Source organism: Muntiacus reevesi, chromosome 2 (assembly GCF_963930625.1).
Source record: "Muntiacus reevesi chromosome 2, mMunRee1.1, whole genome shotgun sequence".
Taxonomy (NCBI): Eukaryota; Metazoa; Chordata; class Mammalia; order Artiodactyla; family Cervidae; genus Muntiacus; species Muntiacus reevesi.
This window is the reverse complement of record NC_089250.1, coordinates 216,356,756-216,377,248: the sequence shown is the minus strand read 5'-3', so window position 1 is coordinate 216,377,248 and position 20,493 is coordinate 216,356,756. Positions and strand designations below refer to the sequence as shown.

At 43.5% G+C, this 20,493-nt stretch overlaps 2 protein-coding genes across 2 annotated transcripts in view; one reads left to right on the top strand and one right to left on the bottom strand.

Annotated features, from left to right (window-relative positions):
• Window positions 1-20,493, top strand: part of CFDP1 (craniofacial development protein 1) — a 97,963-nt gene that overhangs the window by 58,303 nt on the left and 19,167 nt on the right. The gene's annotated exons all lie outside the window — the stretch shown is intronic.
• Window positions 9,167-9,615, bottom strand: LOC136158614 (ubiquitin-like FUBI-ribosomal protein eS30 fusion protein). The gene has a single exon (XM_065920426.1). It carries the CDS (start codon window positions 9,610-9,612, stop codon window positions 9,205-9,207), a length of 408 nt encoding a protein of 135 aa, XP_065776498.1. The 5' UTR covers window positions 9,613-9,615; the 3' UTR covers window positions 9,167-9,204.

Genomic DNA, 20,493 nt, shown 5'->3' with positions numbered 1-20,493 from the left:
TGATTACTTGACCAGGTCTTATGGCGGCCAGACACAAACTTAGGACCAAGTAACATGTGTCTTAAAAAGATCAACAACAACAACAAAAAATCAGCAGTTCCCAAGATTTTAAAATTTACTCTGTCACGTTGCTTATATTCCTACTTCCACATTAGTCTGCCTCAAACCAGTCACAGTAGGAACAGATTATTTTAATCTCCTATTACCAAGTCTCTCACAGTTTTTAGGGACATTCTTTGTAAATTATATTGTTCCTAGACTCTTCTTAAAGATCTTTATTTTCGTTCAGAAATGTATTTTGAGTAGTCTTTCATTCAGCTTTCCTTTTCTTTTTTGCTTTTCTTCTCATGTGAATATATATATATATATCTACTATAAAACATCTGTACATGAGCTATAATACTGTTGATTGGTTATGAATTATATTGTTGTTTTATAGGTATTTTTCTAATAGGCATTCTTCCCATGATTTTGTGGTTTAAGTCCCACTTCCTCTGTTTCCTTATTGAGGTAAATGAAATTCATGTAACATAAAATGAACCATCTTAAAGCATACGAATCAATAGTATTTAGTACAGTCTCATTTTTGTGCAGTCATCACCCTGATTCCTTTTTTACTGTTTGTGTGTAGCAGTGAATAACTTGTATAGGCCTCCAAAGCCTTGTATATGCTGACAGGGCAAGCTTTTCATTGGCTTCAGAATTTATGCCCTAGTACTGGAGGTTAGTTAGTTAATTGTTAGTTTCATCCAACAGCCAAGCAATTGGTCCACTGGGTTTTAAGTTACTTGGGTTTTTGCAGCACATTGTCTTACCATAATTGTCCTACCCCTCTTATTTAAAGAGTGCTAAACTCGTTCCTGCTGCTTTAATTTGGGGATAAGGAGGAAGTTGTTTCTTACTGAGATTCTTGAAATGTCATAATTAAGCAAATGCTTTTTAAAAATTCTGTAGGAAATGTCGCATACTCGTCTGCTGCCCAGTCTATACAGTTATCAAATCATCCACCAAATTATTTCCTTTTCTTTGCCTCCTTAGGAAATTAGCCATGCATGAACTGATTTTGCATTTATTAACTGATTTAGAGTAGTACAGCAGAAAAGGGTAGGGTTAGTCAATATTAGGATATTGATCATTTTTAGCTCATCAGACCACCTTTGAGAATTCTCCTTAGTGTACTAGCTAGGGCAGTTCCAAAGCTTATTGCTTAGTTTCTGTTTGGAAGCTTTTAAAATAATTGAAGTAGTGATGAAGTCATGACCTCCTTCCCAGGCTCTCCTCATGTATTCTGGGGGCTCATGCTTCCCTAAAGACTGTTTTATCATAGACATATATTTTCCCTAAAATTCCTGTCCATCTTGGAACAATTTCATTAGAGTTTGCTTCTCATCTACATGATGTGGTCCAGCACGTTTTTTGCTGGAGAAAGATGGAATCAACACATCAGTGTGAAGGAATTGTAGCCAGGCTGTACCCAGGCTACTTGAGGACTGCTCAAAAGTAGAATCCTCAACAAAGGAACTGCCATGAAACAAGACAGAATGTGTGCACACAGAGAAGACTGACTATTTAGTGCTACCTTTGTTTGGTTATCTAACCAGCTAAAATGTGAAAGGGTTTTGCAGAATGTTATTTGGAAACATTTATTATCATGCAGTAGAGTCTGAATTCAGTGTAGAGACTTTTTCTAGTTTTCAAGCCAGTCTCCCATCTTCCTAAGAACAACCAGAAGTTGGAGCTTGTGGGGAATGCTCACTGATGGACTAGACCTTGAATCTTGTCTGTTTGCAAGGAGCTCAGCACTCGGTGTCAGGGACACATCTGTCCTCCTTGCAGCAGACCTGCTCCCTGGGGTGGCGGGAGTGCCATTGCCCCTCAGGCAGGGTGTCTCAGGCCCTGTTCCCCTCACGTTTGGGCTGGATAGTCCCTTGTCGTGGAGCACTGGCCTGTGCATGGCGGGCTGTTCGGCAGCTTCCCCAGCCTTTGCCCACTTGATGCCAGTCATACCTCTTCCGTCTCCCCAAGTGATGACCACCCAGAATGTCTCCACACATTGCCAAATGTTCCCTGGGGGCAAAATTGTCCATGATTGAGAATCATTGATCTTAGGATTCTTCCAGAGGCAAGATGAGGTTCCTGACTTTAACCTAACCACCTAACCTCAAAATAGTTTTTCTTCTTCTCCCAAATAAGAGCCTAGAGAAAGAATGCCTCTTCTGCTTTCATGTGCAGATAGAGAAACAGGCACTCTGATACGCAGGAGGCAGGAGCCGAAGGAGTCAGTCAGAAACTACTGTGTATGTCTTTGACAGCCCTGGGGGTGGGAAGTGATGAGCCAGCAGTGATCACCTGCCCCTCTTGTTTAATTAAACAAACTTGTACAGCCTTTCTGTTAACGAGTCAGCTGGTAAAGAAAACGCTCTTTCGCCAAAGCTTTTAGGAAGCAGAGACACAGCAGAGTTGTGTACACATAAGTTCCTGTTATTGTGACTTTCTCAGTGAAAACAGAAGTGCCAGCATCAATTTGTGACTACTGTGAGTAACGGTTGTTCAAAGCTCCAAGATTTTCTTCCCAACAATAACGATTAGAAAGCACCACTATTCTCTGCATTTTATAGTAAAAAATAAATTCTAATGTCAACAGAGGATTATAAAACCCCTAGTGTAGCAAACTCCACAGATTGGTCCTGTTAGTGAATTTTGTGGCAGCATGCCAGCAACTGGGAACATCCTTGGTGTGGCCTGTGATATTCAGGCACTTAAAGTGCGTATTAAAGTGTTTAGCTTGAATGTGTGTGCTATACAGGTGTTAGTGTAGTAGTGTAGTGTTAGTTATGTCTGACTCTTTGCGACCCCATGGACTGTGGCCCACCAGGCTCCTCTGTCCATGGGATTCTCCAGGGAAGAATACTGGAGTGGGTTACCATTCCCTTCTCCAGAGGATCTTTCCGACCCAGGGATCGAACCCGGGTCTCCTGCACTGTAGGCAGATTCTTTATCGTCTGAGCAATGGGGAAGATCCAGAAGCCATGAGTAAAAATTAGACCTAGGGTTTACTCCCTATCCAGCCAGGGGGAAGCCACACCCATAGGTAAGAGCCACATATCCAGGAGGTCCCGTTTGGAGCAAACCAGCGTGACTGAGGGGTCCAATCCCAATGAGTGCCTGGCCAGGCAAAAGTAGGACCTGAACTGGGGTTGGAAAATACAGGAATGATTGTAGTGCATATTTCTTAGGGAAGAAATCCCAGTTGTTTCCAGTCATTATCATTAAGTTGTCGGCTAGCTTCTGGAGATGGCTCTATTTGTTCCCAGCGTATGGGAGCATTAGATAATAGGCGTCCCTTTTTAGGAGTTAGCCATATGACCTCATCCCATATTTGATAAATATCAAGTAGAAAACCACCATATCTAGACCCATTTACCTTCTTATATGCAGCAAAATAGTCATTAAACCAAGTTAAAACATAATCAAAATTAAAAGTTATATTATGTCCATAGTTACATCAGTCCATCTTAGGATTGTTAGATGTCATCAGATCAAGAAGAGGAGTCACATATGATTGTTGTTGGTGAAGGTTTTTGCAGAGTGAAGAAAGTCCTTTTCTTGAAATGGAGAAACGCACCATGTTATACCTTCAATTGATTGGGGGGGGGCGGTGTTCCACAGACCCAGCAATTAGACCGATTGTGGAATGCAGCGTAGGAAAGAGTCCAGGACAGGAAGGCGTTGTCTTTAGGGTCTGGTGGCAGACTCAGGACTTTTGGAGTCAGCAGAAGCAGGCCCACATAGATTATCAGGCCCATCTGAAAAGTAAAAGGTGAGAGCATTAAAAAAAAAAAAAAAAGTGAGAGCATAGAGGATGAAGACATAAAATGACATTGTTTCGTTTTGGCCAGGGTGCCACTTTTTAACTTCACTGTGGTTTCACCCAGGAATCAATTCCTTGCACCTTGACAGCTGTGGGAGAAGAAAGAATAATCTGGAAAGGGCCTTCCCAGAGGGGCTCGAGAGATTGGCCTCCAGACCCCAACATCTTTGTCAGGACTTCTGTGCCTGGCTCAGACAGTGGCGTGTTTGACTCAGAGGCGGGGTCAGGATTCACCTCCCGGAGTTTCCACAATGCCTCTTGAGAGGCTAAAAGCTGAGTCACATAGTTAGTTAATTCTAGGACTTCAGGGTCTATAACAATGTCTATGTGTAAAAAGGGTCTTCCATAGATACATTCAAAGGGGGACCGTCCTTCCTTTTTAGAGGCAGTCGGAGCCCTCTTTAAAGCTATGGGTAGAACTTTAAGCCAATTGTCCTGAGGCTCTTGAGTTAATTTACGCAGATATCTCTTAATAACGTCGTTAGCCTTTTCTACCTTTGCTGAAGATTGGGGTCTCCAGGAACAATGTAACTGATATTCTGTTCCTACAGCTTTCGACACCCCTTGAGTTACAAGTATTAGGAGTTAAGGAAATGCCAGTAGAGTTTTAGAAATGAAAGAGACCATGGGAATGGACACTCAGAGAGGCTGAGGAGTGCCTGCGGCTAGGTCTTAGTTGCTCCACACTACCTCCCAAGCAGGCTGCCGGAGAAGAGCAACAAACCGAACACAGAAAGGGAGCCTTGGACGTGGTGGCAGATGCAGAACCCCAGAGGCGGGGAGAAAACACAGCAGCTTTACTTCCTCCAGAAATGCTGTGGCTGCTTTTCCTTGGCGCTGTGGAAGGTATGTCAGGACTGCTGGTTCAGGGCTAGGAAGGGAGGGTGAGAAATCAAGTCCTTTTTTTCTCTCCCTCTTCCCTGTTGCAACCTGCTGTTTGCAGTAAGGCCACAGAAGTCTTCTCAAGGCTTAAAAGACAGCAACACCGAGTGCATGGGAGCTTTACTTATAATACCCCCACTGAGAGGTTTTACTTTGGAGTTTTGCCTTAAGCTCCCTGCTAATCCAACTAGTCACATATTTTGGAGAGAAACTCCCTGTCTTCTTTTGACAGTGCAATGATTGCTCAATTATTCATGACTGTCCTCCTCAAGGTATATGCCAGCTCAGTGTTACAGAAGAAAGCCTTTCTGAACATTATAGCAAAACCAATTGGGTTTCCATAGGGTTACTAATAGATTTGGGTCCATTTTGGACTGTGACCAATAGTTCACAATTAGGAACAGCAGCCCCCAGGGAGAATTGTAGCTGATGCTTTGTGGTGGCAGGTGGAGGGGCCGGCAATTACTGCTGAAACTTGCCTAATTTACAGCTATTAATATTTACATAAAAATTCATGTAAAAACTTGTGCCTCGTTGGTGAAGCCCAGTGAGGTTATGCGTAGCACCATTAGAACATAATTACCTGGGAACAGAAAAGCATTTAGAAAGTGCTCTGGGAGAAGAAGCCCCATGTTTGGCCATTGTGCCTTTCGACCAAATGTAACACCAGCCTGAGAAAAGAATAGTCATCGTGAAAATATTTTCTTTCCTTCCAAGTCAGGAAACAGACTCACAGTGGAGTCTACCTCTCCATTCTGAATTTTGAGATGTGCAGGAAACTAGCAGCCCTTACCAGTTGAGGCTTTCCTGCTGATAAATCACCCTGAGGCCACAGTGACCTGTCTTGTTAATGAGTTAATGAAGAATCTTGGTCCTTGCATTGACCCTTTCCTTAGAAGCTTTCTATGGAGTTGAAACATGCCACTAATTTATGAATTAACTCTTACTTGGCAAATGAGAAACAGAAGAGGAAGAAAAGAACCTGTACTGCAGAGAAGCCGAGTCCACCAAAGCAGCCTCAATTTCTGAAAATGTTTTACTTGAACATTCATTTCACTTGCAGACAGAAATAGCGTTAAAAGAATTATTTTCCTCTTACTGCAGAACCTTAATAAAGCTGGTCTTGTTTTTGTCATGTTGCATTTTACCCCAAGGCAGTGACGTTTTATTAATTTTTTTTTTTTTTGGCAGTGACGTTTTATTGAAGGCTTTCCCCACCCATTACTCTGACTAGAAACTGCTTTGAACTGAGCAACAGAAGTATTTGAGTTCTGTGTAAACATTTCAGTATAGGAGAAAGCAAAGGGGAGTTTACTTCTATAAGTAAATGTTATGAACCCAGCATTTATTAAAGGAGGCAGATCCTCTCTTCAGCTTTTTAGAGGAAAAATAGGCTCCTTTAAATTTGGTTATCTTTCAGAACCAAACATTATTTCTTCTCCCAGATTACTTTTTCTTTTAGCAGTTGATTGTTGATTATGTTCTGTCTTTTTTTTTTTTTTTTTTTAATATTATTTTATTAGTTGGAGGCCATATGTTCTGTCTTTTAAAGGAGGCCCCAGGGTTGTTGTAGATAGCTCTGCTATAGGATCATTTCTCAGCTTTGCAGTTCTAGAAATGTGATTTTATTAGTTGATTAGATTCTAATGAACTGTTTGATGACTCATTAGGCTGGTGTTTTACATTTGGTTTAGAAAACCAAAATGCTTGTTAATTAACTTAAAATTATTATTTCATTGGCCAGAAGAGTTTGTCCAAATGAAGCATCCCAAGTCTGGTAGCTGAGAAATCATGAAAAGCCATAGGCTTTGTAAGGAGGTAAGCAAAAAGAAGTAAATAGATCTATCGTCTTCTCCATGTACCACTTAGAGACTTCCAAGGAATCTATCTTCTACTGTAAGGCATTTATCTGTAAGGTTCTTAGTATTAGTGGTTTGTGTTTAAACACTCTCTATCTGGTCAGTGCTAAATGGACACTGCTAAGATGGCTCAAGATGGTAAGTTGAACACATGCCGCTACACAGGTGCCCCAATGTGTCCCAAATTCCTAAATATGTCAGAAAGCTATATGTCTTTAACTGTTGGGAAGAAAGGATGTCCTGGATAGTCTAAAAGTTTGAGGAATTCCTGAAGGACAGAAGGCAGATAGAATCATATTAAAGGTGGAAACCAGAATCTAAAAGCTCTGCGTGTCCCACTCCCCCATCCCCCCATAATTTCTGGATTTGGCTGTAGTAAATGGAAGGAGCATTTCCACACTGAGGAGCTAGAACCTCACTTGAGCACACACAACAGCAAACCCCAGGAAAGCCAGCATCATGAGAGAGAAACTACAAACTCAAGAAATTGAAGAGCTAACATTGGAGAATCCAATTACTGTAAATAGAACCTAAGGAAGGAGACTTACAGGGAAATGTGTTTATACCCTGCAAGGAATAAAAAGAAAATTGTTAATTCATGAAACAAGAACAGACTCTTATGGGAAAGAATGAATTGTTTCCTAGATCTTGGAAATAAAACATGATTGTTTAGCTAGAACCTCATTAAAAGGACTCCGTAGCCTAATAGATACAACTAAAAGGAATTAACAGTGAGCAGAGGAGAAATCCTAAGAATTTTCCTAGGTTTTAAAATAATTAAGAAATAGGTGGACAGAAAAGTAAACGTAACAAAAAGAGTCATTTCAGAAGTTTCAGGGTCCACAGAATATGAGTTCTGGGAGAAGAGAGGAAAAATAAACGGGGAGCAAATACCCAAAGACATAATGGAAGAAAGTTTCCAAAACAAGAAAATAATCCTTAGCATGAAAGGGCCCACTATAAATGTATTAAGAGGGCTTACATTTTACACATACAGTGGAAGTCTCAAAAGACTAAAGATAAGGAAAAATCCTAAAAGCTTTGAGACAGAGTAAACAGTTCGGCCTAGAATCAAGTTGGTGTATCAGAGTCTTATTGGCAATGCTGGATGCAGGAAAACAATGAAGCAATATATTCAGAGATCTGAGAGAAAACACTGTAGGACCTCAGAGTCCATACCCAGGAAAGCTGTCCCCCAGGTATTGAGATCCAGTGAAGGCATTTGTCAAGTTTGCAAGAACTCAATTTCCTACTCATGATCCCTATTTTAGAGAATTACCAGAGGGATGCTGTCCAGGAAAATTCAAGGGGGAAACAGAAGCATTAATAAAAGGGGAAAAACACAGCAGAAAATGCTTTAGGCCAGTAGTCTGAACTTGAGCCGCTGCCTGCTGCTGACAGCACTGACCCCTGTAGACGCAGGTAAAGGCCCAGAGGTCCGCAGTCCAGGCTGCTCTGCCGTCTGCCGTGGATGCCCCCACGCGGCCAGGTCTCCAGTCTCTGCTCGTCTTTGAGATGCTCATCTCCCCCCGCCCCTGCCCAGCCTCTCGTACCCGCCCGTACTCGGGACCCAGTGATCTCCCTTCTCTCCTCCTAGATCCTTTCACTAGGCTAATAATTAAATTGACATAGGATAGATTAACAGGAGAAAAATAAATTTAATTTTGTATGTACCAGAGCTTCATAAAAATATGAGACTCAAAGAAGTGACTGAAACCGGAAGCTTTTATACCTTTTAGACAAAGAAACCATAGATTTGTGAAGGGTTGAGCAAAGGGGTTTGGGCTCAGGGTAGTGAGTTGGTTAAGAAGTAGCACAGTGTGTTTATACGGCATTCTCAGCCCTAGACTCCCTCTCTCTGGTGATAAGGATGCCCTCAACCCCTCTGCTCCCTTTCCTGTGGGGGGTTATCACCTGCTGATTAGGGGGACAAGGAGGGTCAGACTGTTCTTTTTGTACTGGCTGTTTCTCAAGTACCTTTAATTCAGAAAAACCAAAAGGTCAAAGTGGCATATTTTGGGGTGACACATCCTGACCCCCTGCTGACTCCGCTTCCTTGATGAATAAACCCTTCACCTTGTGCCTTCACTGAAACTGGGCCAAGTGGGCCCCTGGAATCATGGCTTCCCCTGAGCAGCCTCAGGCTAGAACTGCTTTTTCTCCTATGCTTCACAATTCCCAAGACCTGGAGGCGAAATAGATGTCTTCCTTGTACCCCATCACTGCTTCCAAATTCTTTCCTCCTCCTTCCTGAATTTGCCATTGAGGTTACCGAAAGTACTAAGGTATACACACATCTTTATCCATTCATCTGTCAATGGACACTTAGATCATTTGAAGCCTTTTTAAAAGAATGCCAATACATTCATTAAAAAAAAAAACAACACCGTGAAAAGCCTAAGACAAAGACTAATAACAAACTAGGAGAAACTCATTTGCAACTCAAATCCAAACAAGGTATAAGTTTCCCTAGTAAGAGCCTCTGCTAGTCAATAAGAAATATATTTATATTAATCACCCAGTTTTTAATTTTTTTAAAATGATTGATTGGGTTAAGTGGCTTTATTAGAGAAAGCCAAGATTACAGAGGACTTAGGAGTTGGCATTAGGGCCCTTCTTATTGCCAAAGGTGGGCCCAACATTGACAAAGCGCCGGTTGTACTGCATACAACTCTTGGCCCTGCCCGTCTTCTGCTGCTTCTCTTGCTTGACCACCTTGGGAGTCTGACCTCTCACTTTCCCAGCATGGGCCAGGGAACCATGGACTTTACCTCCAGGCATGCAGTCGGCTACTTCCAGAATGCTCAGAGCCTCCACGCCACACTGGCCCAGAGTAGCCTCATCCTCTAGGGGTGTGCCAGCCAGGAGCAGGACTTGATCTTTTGGAGCGATGCCCTCCAACAAAGCTACATGAGCCTTGATTTGGGCGATTGTCTCCTGGCCAGTCACAGTGTCCTGGCCAGGAGTGTGTAGCTCCTGGGTGTGGACAAAGAGCTGCATGTTGGCAACTAGATCGCGGACACTGCTGCCGCTACCGCAAAGATGGAATCGAGAAAGAGCTCACCCAGTTTTTAAAAGGGCCAAAAAAATCCCTTAGCAGAACAGAAATGTAAATGTCTCTTACACATTAGAAAAGATGCTGAGTTTCCCTAATAAAAAGAGAAACACAAATTTGAATAACAAGGAGATGCTATTTTTCACCAGATTGGCAGAGATCCCAAAGTTTGAGAACCGCGCTTTGACCAGGATATGGCCCTCTGTGTTTGTAGTGACAACCAATTGTCATCGAGGTCTGTAAGTAGGGGCTGTCTGGTAATCTGTGGTTCTTCCATACAGTAGGACAGCATGCAGCTTGGAGAAGAAAGAGAAAGTACCCTGTGTACTGATGCGTAATGATCTCTGGAATACATAAATCAGGGAAAAATGCCAGGGGCAGAATAGTGTAGAGGCCTACAGTCAATTCATGTGCAGGGTGGGAGGGAATATAGACAAATATATATTGCTTGGATATGCATGAAATAGCTCTGGCAGGAAGAAGCAGATTTTTTAAATCTGACTGGCAGAGCTCTCTTTCCAGACCCCAATAAAAACTAAATATATGGAGATTTAGGTTCTCAGATAGGAAATTAGGTCCTACTGGAGAAGATAGCGAGGGGACTGACAATGATTGCACATGCAAAGACACTCTGGAAGGACACTGGGAACTGGGAACACCGGTTGCTTCAGAGAAAAAGAATTTCTGGCTGGGAGGCTGGTAGGATATTATTTTTCATTGGTCCCTTTTTGATCATTTTGTATTTTGACCATATGCATAAACCAAATAAAGATTCCCCCCACCCAACCCCTAGCAGCAAGAAGTCACTGGAAAATACATACTTCATGTTCTAATAGTTCATGTCTCATTGTAAATCAAGAGACCTGAGAGTATTTGAAACCTGGCAAGGGGGCAGGTTGCAGCTTTTATAAGACAGGAAGACAACATGAAAGAGATGGCTGGCTCCAGAGGATCGCTGAATTGGTTGAGTCCCTGGAATGTGTTGATGGGGAGATTAATTGTAGGGGCAGCTGTAAATAGAACCTAAGGAAGGAGACTTACAGGGAAATGTGTTTATACCCTGCAAGGAATAAAAAGAAAATCGTTAATTCATGAAACAAGAACAGACTCTTATGGGAAAGAATGAATTGTTTCCTAGATCTTGGAAATAAAACATGATTGTTTAGCTAGAACCTCATTAAAAGGACTCCGTAGCCTAATAGATACAACTAAAAGGAATTAACAGTGAGCAGAGGAGAAATCCTAAGAATTTTCCTAGGTTTTAAAATAATTAAGAAATAGGTGGACACCCTCCATATGCATTCCTTTAGCCCATGGGTTGACCTGCTGAATAGGAAGTTTTATTTTCTCCAGACTTTTTTTTCAATCTGGTAGGGTTTAGATTGTGCTTGAACTATCCCACGTTTTGTTTCTTTTTTAGCTTATTCTGACAGTTTATTGGAATAATAAAAAAAAGTGAGGGAAGAGGCTTCTTCCTATGCTTTACCTGACCATTTCTCCCTCTCTCTCCTTCGTCCTGGTGAAAACTTTCTCCACCTCCTGCACCGTTTCTAGCTGATGGTTTCTGCTTTGCAGCACCAGGCTAGGTCTACTGGCCAGTAAGCAGCCTTTTTTCGGGGGTTTGCATCCCTGGAAAGTCCAGTTAGATGTTTTTCAGAGCATTTCAGGCTTGACAAGATTGGCTAGCCAGAGGGAATTGATTGTTGCAACAGTTTGTCCTTATTATTGTCCTCTTTCCTATTCCTTTTCACATGTGTCTATTGTTTTAAAGGGTTTTGTTTGAATTAATTAATACAGGAAAAGGAAGATGCAAACCTTGGTATAACTGGAGTGGATCCAGTGCTTCAAGAGGAGCACCTGGATCTGTGGGAGGGGGTGGGGTCAGTGGCCTTTCCAGGTGATCGTGAGTAACTGATACTGCAATATCTCTGTTCCACAGAGGCTCTTGCAGAGTATTAATGATTAATAATGTTCATGACCTCTCACAGAGTTAAATTGGTTTGTCTATGTCTCAGTCACTGAAGTAGAAAATGTGGAGGAGTGATTTCTCCGGGGGTGGGGGTGGGGGGGCGGCCAGCCCAAGCAGCAGGTGAATTAGGAGTGCAGCTTTAAAGACTTCCTTTCATCACCTTTTTACTTTCCTCCCCCAGTTTAAAACAAACTTTCTGGTTTGATGACAGTCTCAGTGTCATTCCAGGACTTCCCTTCCCAATTTTCATTTGACAGAGGCACGTCCCATTTTAGCCATTTCCCATGATTTACTTTGACTCTGCAGCTCAGTGTCTATCTGAAGGGGCGGCCTTCAAAGATTTTTGTCTTTCTAAAACTTAACAGCATACAAAACCTACTGAGGAATAAATATGATTCCGCAGAACCTTTTCTGTTAAGTGCTGGAAGAGTGTACTAGCTTTCATCTCTTTAATCATTTCAGCAGTGCACTTAACTGGGGAACAGATCATTTTACCAGCTTGTCCAGTGAAGAGATAGACTGATTGACTCCTCAGAAACATTCCTTTCTTTTCTTTTCCTGCTGAAAGGAACATTAAGATTTATTAACCCAGATTTGTTATCAGCTCAAAGTCATACGGAGGCATAGTGTGAAACATCCAAATGCACTCTGCAGTCTCCTGATCCCATTCTGGATCCTGCTTTTCAGAGGCAACCACTTTAAACTCTTTTAGCTAGTTCTTCTGGTATTATTTTGTCCATAATTTAAACTACTGTGTTTAGTATATTGGGTGGTTTTTTTTTTTTTTTTTTTTCGATTTTAGACATTATTTGTTAACTTACTGTTAATCCTAGTCTTTAAGGAACACCAGCTCCTGATTTGAAAGAGAAGGCATTAATAACACTCTCGTACCACCCCTCCCCTGAGCCCGGGTGTGGACTAGCTTTGTGTTTCCTTTCATGTCTGTGTCTGATTTGTTGTTGTTGTTCAGTCACCCAGTCGTGTCTGACTCTGCGACCCCATGGAGTGAAGCACACCAGGCTACCCTGTCCTTCACCATCTCCCAGAGCTTGCTCAAGCTCACGTCCATGGAGTCAGTGATGCCATCCAGCCATCTCATCCTCTGTCGTCCCGTTTTCCTCCCGCCTTCAATCTTTCCCAGCATGTTATTTGTTAGTTTGCTTTCATAGTTTGTTTTCTGTGTCCCTGTCACATTTTTTCCAACTCTCCCACAGGTCTGTGAAATCCCTGTCAATACTTTTTTTGACTGTGTTGTTTCCATACCACCCCCACCCCCAGTCCCTTCTGAAGTCTTCCATCCTTCTGCTCGGGTCTGGACTCTGTTCTCTGGGCTTTCTATGCAGCTGTTGTTCTGGGCCTGCCTTCCATCCCTGTTTGTGTGGCTCCCCTGACTCTTGGATTCCTTGTCTTACTCTTTCTAGTCCCTCGTTTAATAGAGCTCATCCTCCAGTAACATCCTGAGGAAATGTTATGCAGGAGATAAATTTTTGAAACTTAGCATGTCTGAAGATGACTTTGTTCTGTCTTTACATTTTAGCAGTGGTTTTCTGGATATAACATGAGGTGGGAAATGATTTCCCTTCAGAATTGTAAGGACGTTTCTCCACAGTCAGGCTTCTAAAAGTCTCAAGCCATTTGGAAGTCTTCAATTTTTGTGTATGACCTCATTCCCCCACCCCTTTGAACATTCTTAGGGTCTTCTATTTTCACCAGGCACCCAGACCACCAGCAGTGAGAAGAACCCACTTCTTTTTGCCTCTTTTTCTAGCTTCTCTTCCCATCTTATCCCTTCCAGTGTGTCCACCAGCTCAGGTGCCACTGAACAAGAGAGAAAGCTCCTATCTGCGTGATTCTCTTACCTTGACATAGTTGGTTGTGGCAGCTGGAGGGAGCGGTCGTCTTTGCTGCAGCTCAGCTTGCTGCCGGTAGCAAGCAAACCTGTACACCTGAATAATTCTTTCTGGCAGCTTCTGACAAGAAGTTATTCAGTTGACTGAATATTGAGTTAGCTAATTGCTCCAATTACATCCATCCAGTGTTGGTTTTAGCTTCAAGACTGGACTCAGACATTGCTTCTGGCTCATAACATAGTAGAGTATATGACTTTAAAACTAGCCCCCAAGACCAAACCAACAAAAGCAGCTTTGCTCTGCAGTGACAGTGGCAAGAGAAAAAGACTCATTTGTGACCCTCATAAGTGTTTCCTTCTGTCTCCTGACCTGGTTGTTCCAGCGCTTCATTTACCACAAAATACAAAGGCATATATCAGTTTTTTGTGTGTGTGTGCAAATTCTCTTGTCACAGACCAAAAACACAAAGGTTCATCCAGCATTCCCTCTAATGCTGTCCCTGACCTGTGTTTCAATAAGGATATTTTAGCCTGTGGCCACCAGATTACAGTTTATGGCAGGGTTGTTACGCATTCTGCAGGCTCTTATCCAGTGACACTGAGGCCAGCCTAGGACAAATTCCAGGCTCCTGACAGCCATTCAAGGAGGGATCTGCCATCTGTTGCAATGAACAAATGCCTTTCCCATGTCTAAACTGCTAATTTCTCCTGCAGAAAACCTAGCTAAGAATACGCAGCAGCTACGAGATTAGGCAACACCAAGAATTGTTACCTTAGTAGATATCATTATTGCAATCTGTTTATAATGTACCAAGTTGATATGTTTTTTCATACACTCTTCTAACAAATGTTTATTAAAAGTGCCTGCCGTGTGCCAGGCATTGTACCAGGTGTTTGGGCTAGATGAGTGATCGAAACAGACATCAGCTCCAGCCTTTGTGGAGTTTCCACCCCAAGAGGGAGATGGACAATAAACATAATAAATAAATTATGTGATGTGTTAGAAAATGCTGAATGTTAAGAAGAAAAGAAAAATCTGAGGAGGGTAGTGGGAGCAGGACCTTGAGGTGAGGGTGAAGGTTAGAGTGTTGAACAGGATGGTAAGTGTTAGTCTCACTGAGAAGTTGAGATCTGGGCACAGACTTGAGGGAGGTGAGAAAGTTAACAAGATGTTCTATTGGAAGAGGGTATTTCAGGTGGAAGGAATGGCTTGAGTCTCGGCCTTCAAAGGTGGGTGTGTACCTGTGGTGGAGTGAGTGTGGGATTAGTCTTGGAGAGCAGGTCTGAGAGGTGAGTACCTGGTCAGGTGCCGTGCCTTCTGCTAAGGTGTGGAAAGCTGCTGTAGACGAGGTCTGCTGGGAAGTTAGTGAAAGTCTGGAGTTAGGGAGCAAGGTCTGGGCTGAAAATAAGACATTTGGGAGTCAGAGGCAGTTTACTGGTATATAAGCCTTGGGACTGGATGAAATCACTCAGGAAGTGAGTGTCCATGAAGAAAAGCTGTCCAAACATTGTGTGCTGGAAGACTCCCAGATGCCCCCAAAGCAACCAACATTAACAATCGAACAAGTCGGAATTGTGGGCCTTTCTACAGGCATGGGGACTGTTCTAGATCAAAGGAGATCAACTTTTCTTGGTTTGAAGTTTTTCAGGAGAAATTTAAAATATACTTTGCTGCCAAAGATGAATTAGCTTCAGAAAAAGAACAAGCAACTGCTAAAGATCCATAGTTTTTCTCTAGCAGCAGCAAGGTTTTAATTTGTTTGTGGATTACAGAGAAGCATCTTTTTAAGGGAGTGAGAGGATAAAAATAGGAAGGACAAGAAGTGTTGCTTTTCTGCTCTGTGCCAGGCGTTGTGCTGCTCAGTGCTTTCACATACGGTGCAGAGGTTACTTTTTGTTGACTTCTTTATCCCACCTTGTCTCCTTGGCAAATTCCTTCTCGTCCTGCACATTTCAGATACCTCCCCCTCCCTCTCTACAGCCTTCCCCAGCTCACACTGTTAGGCTCCTAAAGCACTTAGTTTTCTCATAATCTAATTAATAACTTGTTTGCGTTTCTGTCTTGAGCAAATGACTTTAATGAGGCTAAGAAATTTGTGTTTCTATCTCCAGTGGCCAACAGAGTCCGGCACACCAAAGGCAGTCAAGGGCTAGGTTGATGAGTACCTCATTTAATCATCACAAGGTGCTTATTATTATCCGCAGTATACTTGGGCTTCCCTGCTGGCTCAGTCAGTAAAGAGTCTGCCTGCAGTGCGGGAGACCTGGGTTTGATCCCTGGGTCAGGAAGATCCCCTGGAGAAGGGCATGGCTACCCACTCTAGTATTCTTGCCTGGAGAATCCCCGTGGACAGAGGAGCCTGGTGGGCTACAGTCCATGGGGTCACAGAGTCAGACATGACTGAGTGACCAAGCACACACACATTAATGAGTTATCTGAGGCTCAGATCAATTTTCTCACCCAAACGGTTTTTAGAACAAACAAACAAACAAAAAGGTTTGAGTGGCAGGGGCAGTTTTCTGCACTGAATGCTAAGCCACTGCACCTCACTGCTTTAAAAACAGAGCTCCAAAGTAGTGGTGATGATCCTCAGGACTTAGTATATAAGCAGTGCTCAGATATTCCAGTATTCCTGTCTGAAGTCTAGATGCTGATTTTCGTGGCTTTTATGAAATCTATATATATATATATGACCATCAATATATGGGACAAGTTGAAATTTTAAAAATGTTTCTTATAGTTAGCTACAACAGATACCAACTGTATAGTCTTAAACTTACGATTTAAAATTATTAGCTGGCTGGGATTTCCCTGGCGGTCCAGCGGTTAAGACTCAATGCTTCCACTGCAGGGGACCTGAGTTCAATCCCTGGTCAAGGAACTAAGATCCTGCATAGTGTATGGCATGACAAAAAGTAATAATAATAAAAATTTTAAAAATAGTAAAATACAGATATTATTGATAGCTGGGAGAACAGGCAGATCTGTAGAGACAGAACATAGATTAGCTCCTGGCCTGGAGCTGGAGGAATGGGGGTGACTGCTAATGAATGGGTATGAGGAGGAGTTGGTTTTTTTTTTTTTTTTTTTTTGAGAGAATGATAAAATGTTCTAAAATTAGACTGTGATAGTGGCTGCACAACTGAATACACTGAGAACCATTGACTTGCATACTTTAAATGAGTGACTTCTTTAGTATGTGAATTGTATTGCAGTCAAGCTGTTCTTAAAAGTATTAACTGAGAATAAAAAATGATGTGTCACCAGTTTTTCCAGCATTCTTTTATCAATAGAATACAAATCAGTTCAGTAGCTTAATCTTCACTTTTAGAGAAAAGCTCTTCGTGACAACTAGGTAAGTTTGGGGGAGGGGAGTTGTTTTGTGTGTTTTTGCATGAATGCCCTTTTAGTTTTAGTAATATCATTCAAATGAGACCACCAGTGTCAGTACCTCTGACTCCAAAGCGACTTCCTTCTGGGCAGCAGGAATGGTGAACATGCTCACGCAGTCTTTGCTGAACTACCAGCTGGGCCTCACAGTGACAGGAAGGGCATCATGAAGCCACTTGCCCCCAAGGAGAGGGTCACCTGCTCTCTCAGGCTGCTCCTGGCTTCAGGACAAGGACCCAGAGGACAGAGGCCTTGCTCTCACAGCAGGGAGAGAATGATGCCAAGTTTCCCAGGGCTAGTAATATACAAGGATGAATTGGAGAACTGTCCAGTCCACCCTTCGCATCTTTAGTTAATGATGTTTGGTTTGATTTGTTTTCATTTTCTTGAACCATCTGTGCTAGGCAGGGTTGGCCAGCTTTGTTTCAGCATACCTTCATCTCCCAGGCAGCAGTCGCTAAAGCTCCTTCTTCACACCTATTGGCCATGATCCATAGTCGTATATTTACCTTATGACCCATCGTGGATCGTGGTCATAAACGCTCTGAGGGGATCCCAGCATGCAGAGAAACTGGATTTGTTCAAGGTTCATCCATCATTCAGCAGTGGAGCTGGATGACAGAAGCCTCATGAAACGGTCTACATTTCTGAATGAAAAAGCTTCTTCAGCAACCCCTGACTGGCAGATTAAAGAAAGAGACTCTACTTAGCCTTATCATTTTTTCTTGCCTTAGAGATGGAGGGTGGGAATTCTTTTTGGTGGTCAGTGATGCAGTGCTTAAAAATCTTCCATTTATTAAAGAGGAGCTATGTTGTGGTTATACAGATTACCCAGTTGTGGTTAACATATATGAAAACCATTTCCTGAGTGCAGTGAAAACGAAAGTTTTCTGCTTTCTCTACCAGACTACATGGTAACAGATATTCCTCTTTATTGAAATCCATTGCATTGCTTTAGCGAAGTGACACCTCGGGCTCAGGCTGGAAACAACCCCCTTCTTTTGATCACCCTTGTGCAGGTAATTGCTTCCCAAGGACTCTTTGGATCCTGGATTGTGAGGGGTGCTGTGATGATGGGGAAACTCTGGATGATGGTGTGTCCTGGCTATTTGAAGACAGGCGCTGCCCTGGGAGGGGGACAGGTTGGGGTCTGGGCCATGTTGAGTTGCCCATTGAGTGAGCAGGATAGCGCCTCCTAGGAGGCCAGAGAAGATCCCCTGGCCAGTGAGTGAGCGACTGACTGTGCAGCTGCCATGCGGTGAGTGCTCTGGAGTCAGGGACCCCACAGGCACGCCAGGCGCTAGAAAACAACCTGTTTCACCACTCAGCTTCATCCAATGAGAGGACCGTCAAGCACACCCCTCTCCGGACAGAGCTGCGAGGTGTCGGGAATCAAGCTCTGTCCAATGTTTACATCCTTCTCATTTGCAATTTAGCATGCATGTTTAGTAGTGGTGAGAAGTTGAGGGGTGGAGGGGGAGTAATTTTGCAAAATACATGCTAGCTAACTCATGTGTGTTTCATCTGAAGCCTTGTGGTTAATGTGCCTACCCATTTCTAGAAGGGAGCACAGGCACGACTCGTTTCAGTGAGCGCTCCCTGATCTGACTGAGCATACCCCACATCCTGAGACTCTAACCTGATCTCAGCCTGGGAGGTGGCCAAGACTTTAAAACGTATTTTATGTTGACATCCTCAGACATTTTCATGAGGAGAGAGAGACCTGCCTGAGAAAAAGCAAGCTGGAAGTCAAAGAAAGCAGAATGCTGAGGTTCTGAAAAAGCACGCCAACTCCCGAGTCAGCAGTTAGCCAGAACAACCCAGTCGGGCACATTTGTCTTCCAGGCTCCACGCTTTGCTTCTCACTGGCCGCTGTCTCTGGGAGAGGCGCTCTTCTCCTGCCCGGATCAAACCAGTCAGGGTGAGCGAGGCTCCTGCCCTCAGCCCCGGCGGGTAGTCCGGACCCGCCTGGCCTGACTCAGTCTCAGGGAGGCCCCAGAGTGCCCCCGCAGAGGGGCTCGCTCAGCTCATCTTGCCTCTGCCCCAGGGCTGTGACTGGTTGGCGCCCATATGGAAGCAGTGTCTGAAAAACAAGCTGTGCCTGCCTCAGTTGAGCTCCCAGGGTTTGCCTAAAGAAAAATGCCATTATGAATTTTGTTAGGAGCTGTATTTAATAATTTCTTTAAAAGTCTGTCTCAGAAATGTAAATGGTCTGTCTGTGTTGGTCAGTACATTATTCTCCCCAGCTGCGCCTGATCATGCAAATTAAAGCAACAGCAGCACCTCTGGAGAGAGGCCTCCATTCCCCCCCCAGACATAATCCTCACTCCCAGTAAACAGAACATTTCCTCCTTGGAGAGCCCCCTGACCTGCTTCAGGCCCCAACTGCTCGAACGCGGTGGCGGCTCTCCCCTGCCTGCCCTGGGCCCCACCATGGGAATGGTGTGAGGAAGGAAGTTGCCAGAGCAGAGGCAGGAAGGGATGTGGCATTATCTCTTTCCCAGGGAATGAGATGAAACCACATGGGAGTGGGACAAAGGAAAAGGGAAACAGAAAAGTATCATTTCCTCAAGGTCTGGTGGGCAGGCCAGAGGGTTTTTCTTTGCCACTGACTTTGCACTGACTTCGCTTAACCCTCTGCACACCAGGCCTCTGACCCTTGAGAAGAGAATCCAGATATCAAGGTGAATGCTTCTGTGTTGGCCAGGGACTCTGTGCTCACCATTGGCAGTTCTAGTCTAGGACCCTGCTGATGATCATAACCCTTGGCTTTTCTCCAATTACTGCTTTTTCACTTTTTGGAGACTTTCTTACACTCAGAGGTGATGGGGCATGAATCACCCCCCCAAAAAGAAAATTTGTATATATAGAGAGAAGGAAAGAGAGAAAGCAAATGTGGCAAAATGTTAATAATTGGTGAATTATAGTGAAGAATATTTAGATAAATAGTTGTTCTCTGCTTTCACCTTTTCTGTCAATTTGACATTTTTAAACTGGAAAGTTGAGGGGACGTTCTCTGCAGACCACATTGGCCTCCTTGTGCCGTCACATTCCATCTCGCAGAAGCAGGAGCGGACTGGGTGCTCTAGAGCTCACCCACCCGCCTGACAACACAGGCCTTTTACATCTTCATACAGCATTTTCTCTGCATTAAGTGTGTGAACCAAGCACTGCAAAGGCCTCATGTGCGCCAAGGATTGGCGTGGAAAAGGACCCATTCTTTCCTAACGCTTGTCTAACTTTGACCCGCCCTGAAAGGTCTGAACTAGGCAGATTAATGAAAACAAACAACAATAAAAACAAACAATCGCCTTCTGTGGCAAGGGGCCCAAGCCCACTGAGCTGGTCTCACAGAACAATGGACCGGCGGAGGACTGCTCTCCACAAAGAGGGGCATTAACTTTCTCTCGGCACATGACGCTAATCAACTGCTGCCCAGCTGCTCATTAGCTGTCCCAGAGAATAAGTCCAATTCAGTGTAGTTTGAGAGTCCCCAGCCACAAGTTACTTGTCTCAGAAATACTTGACCTTGATCATAAGAAGGACCAGAGACTGTGCAGTTACAGGACTCCTACTGCTTTGAAGAGAACTGACTGTGGAGGGATGGTGTGTCTTCT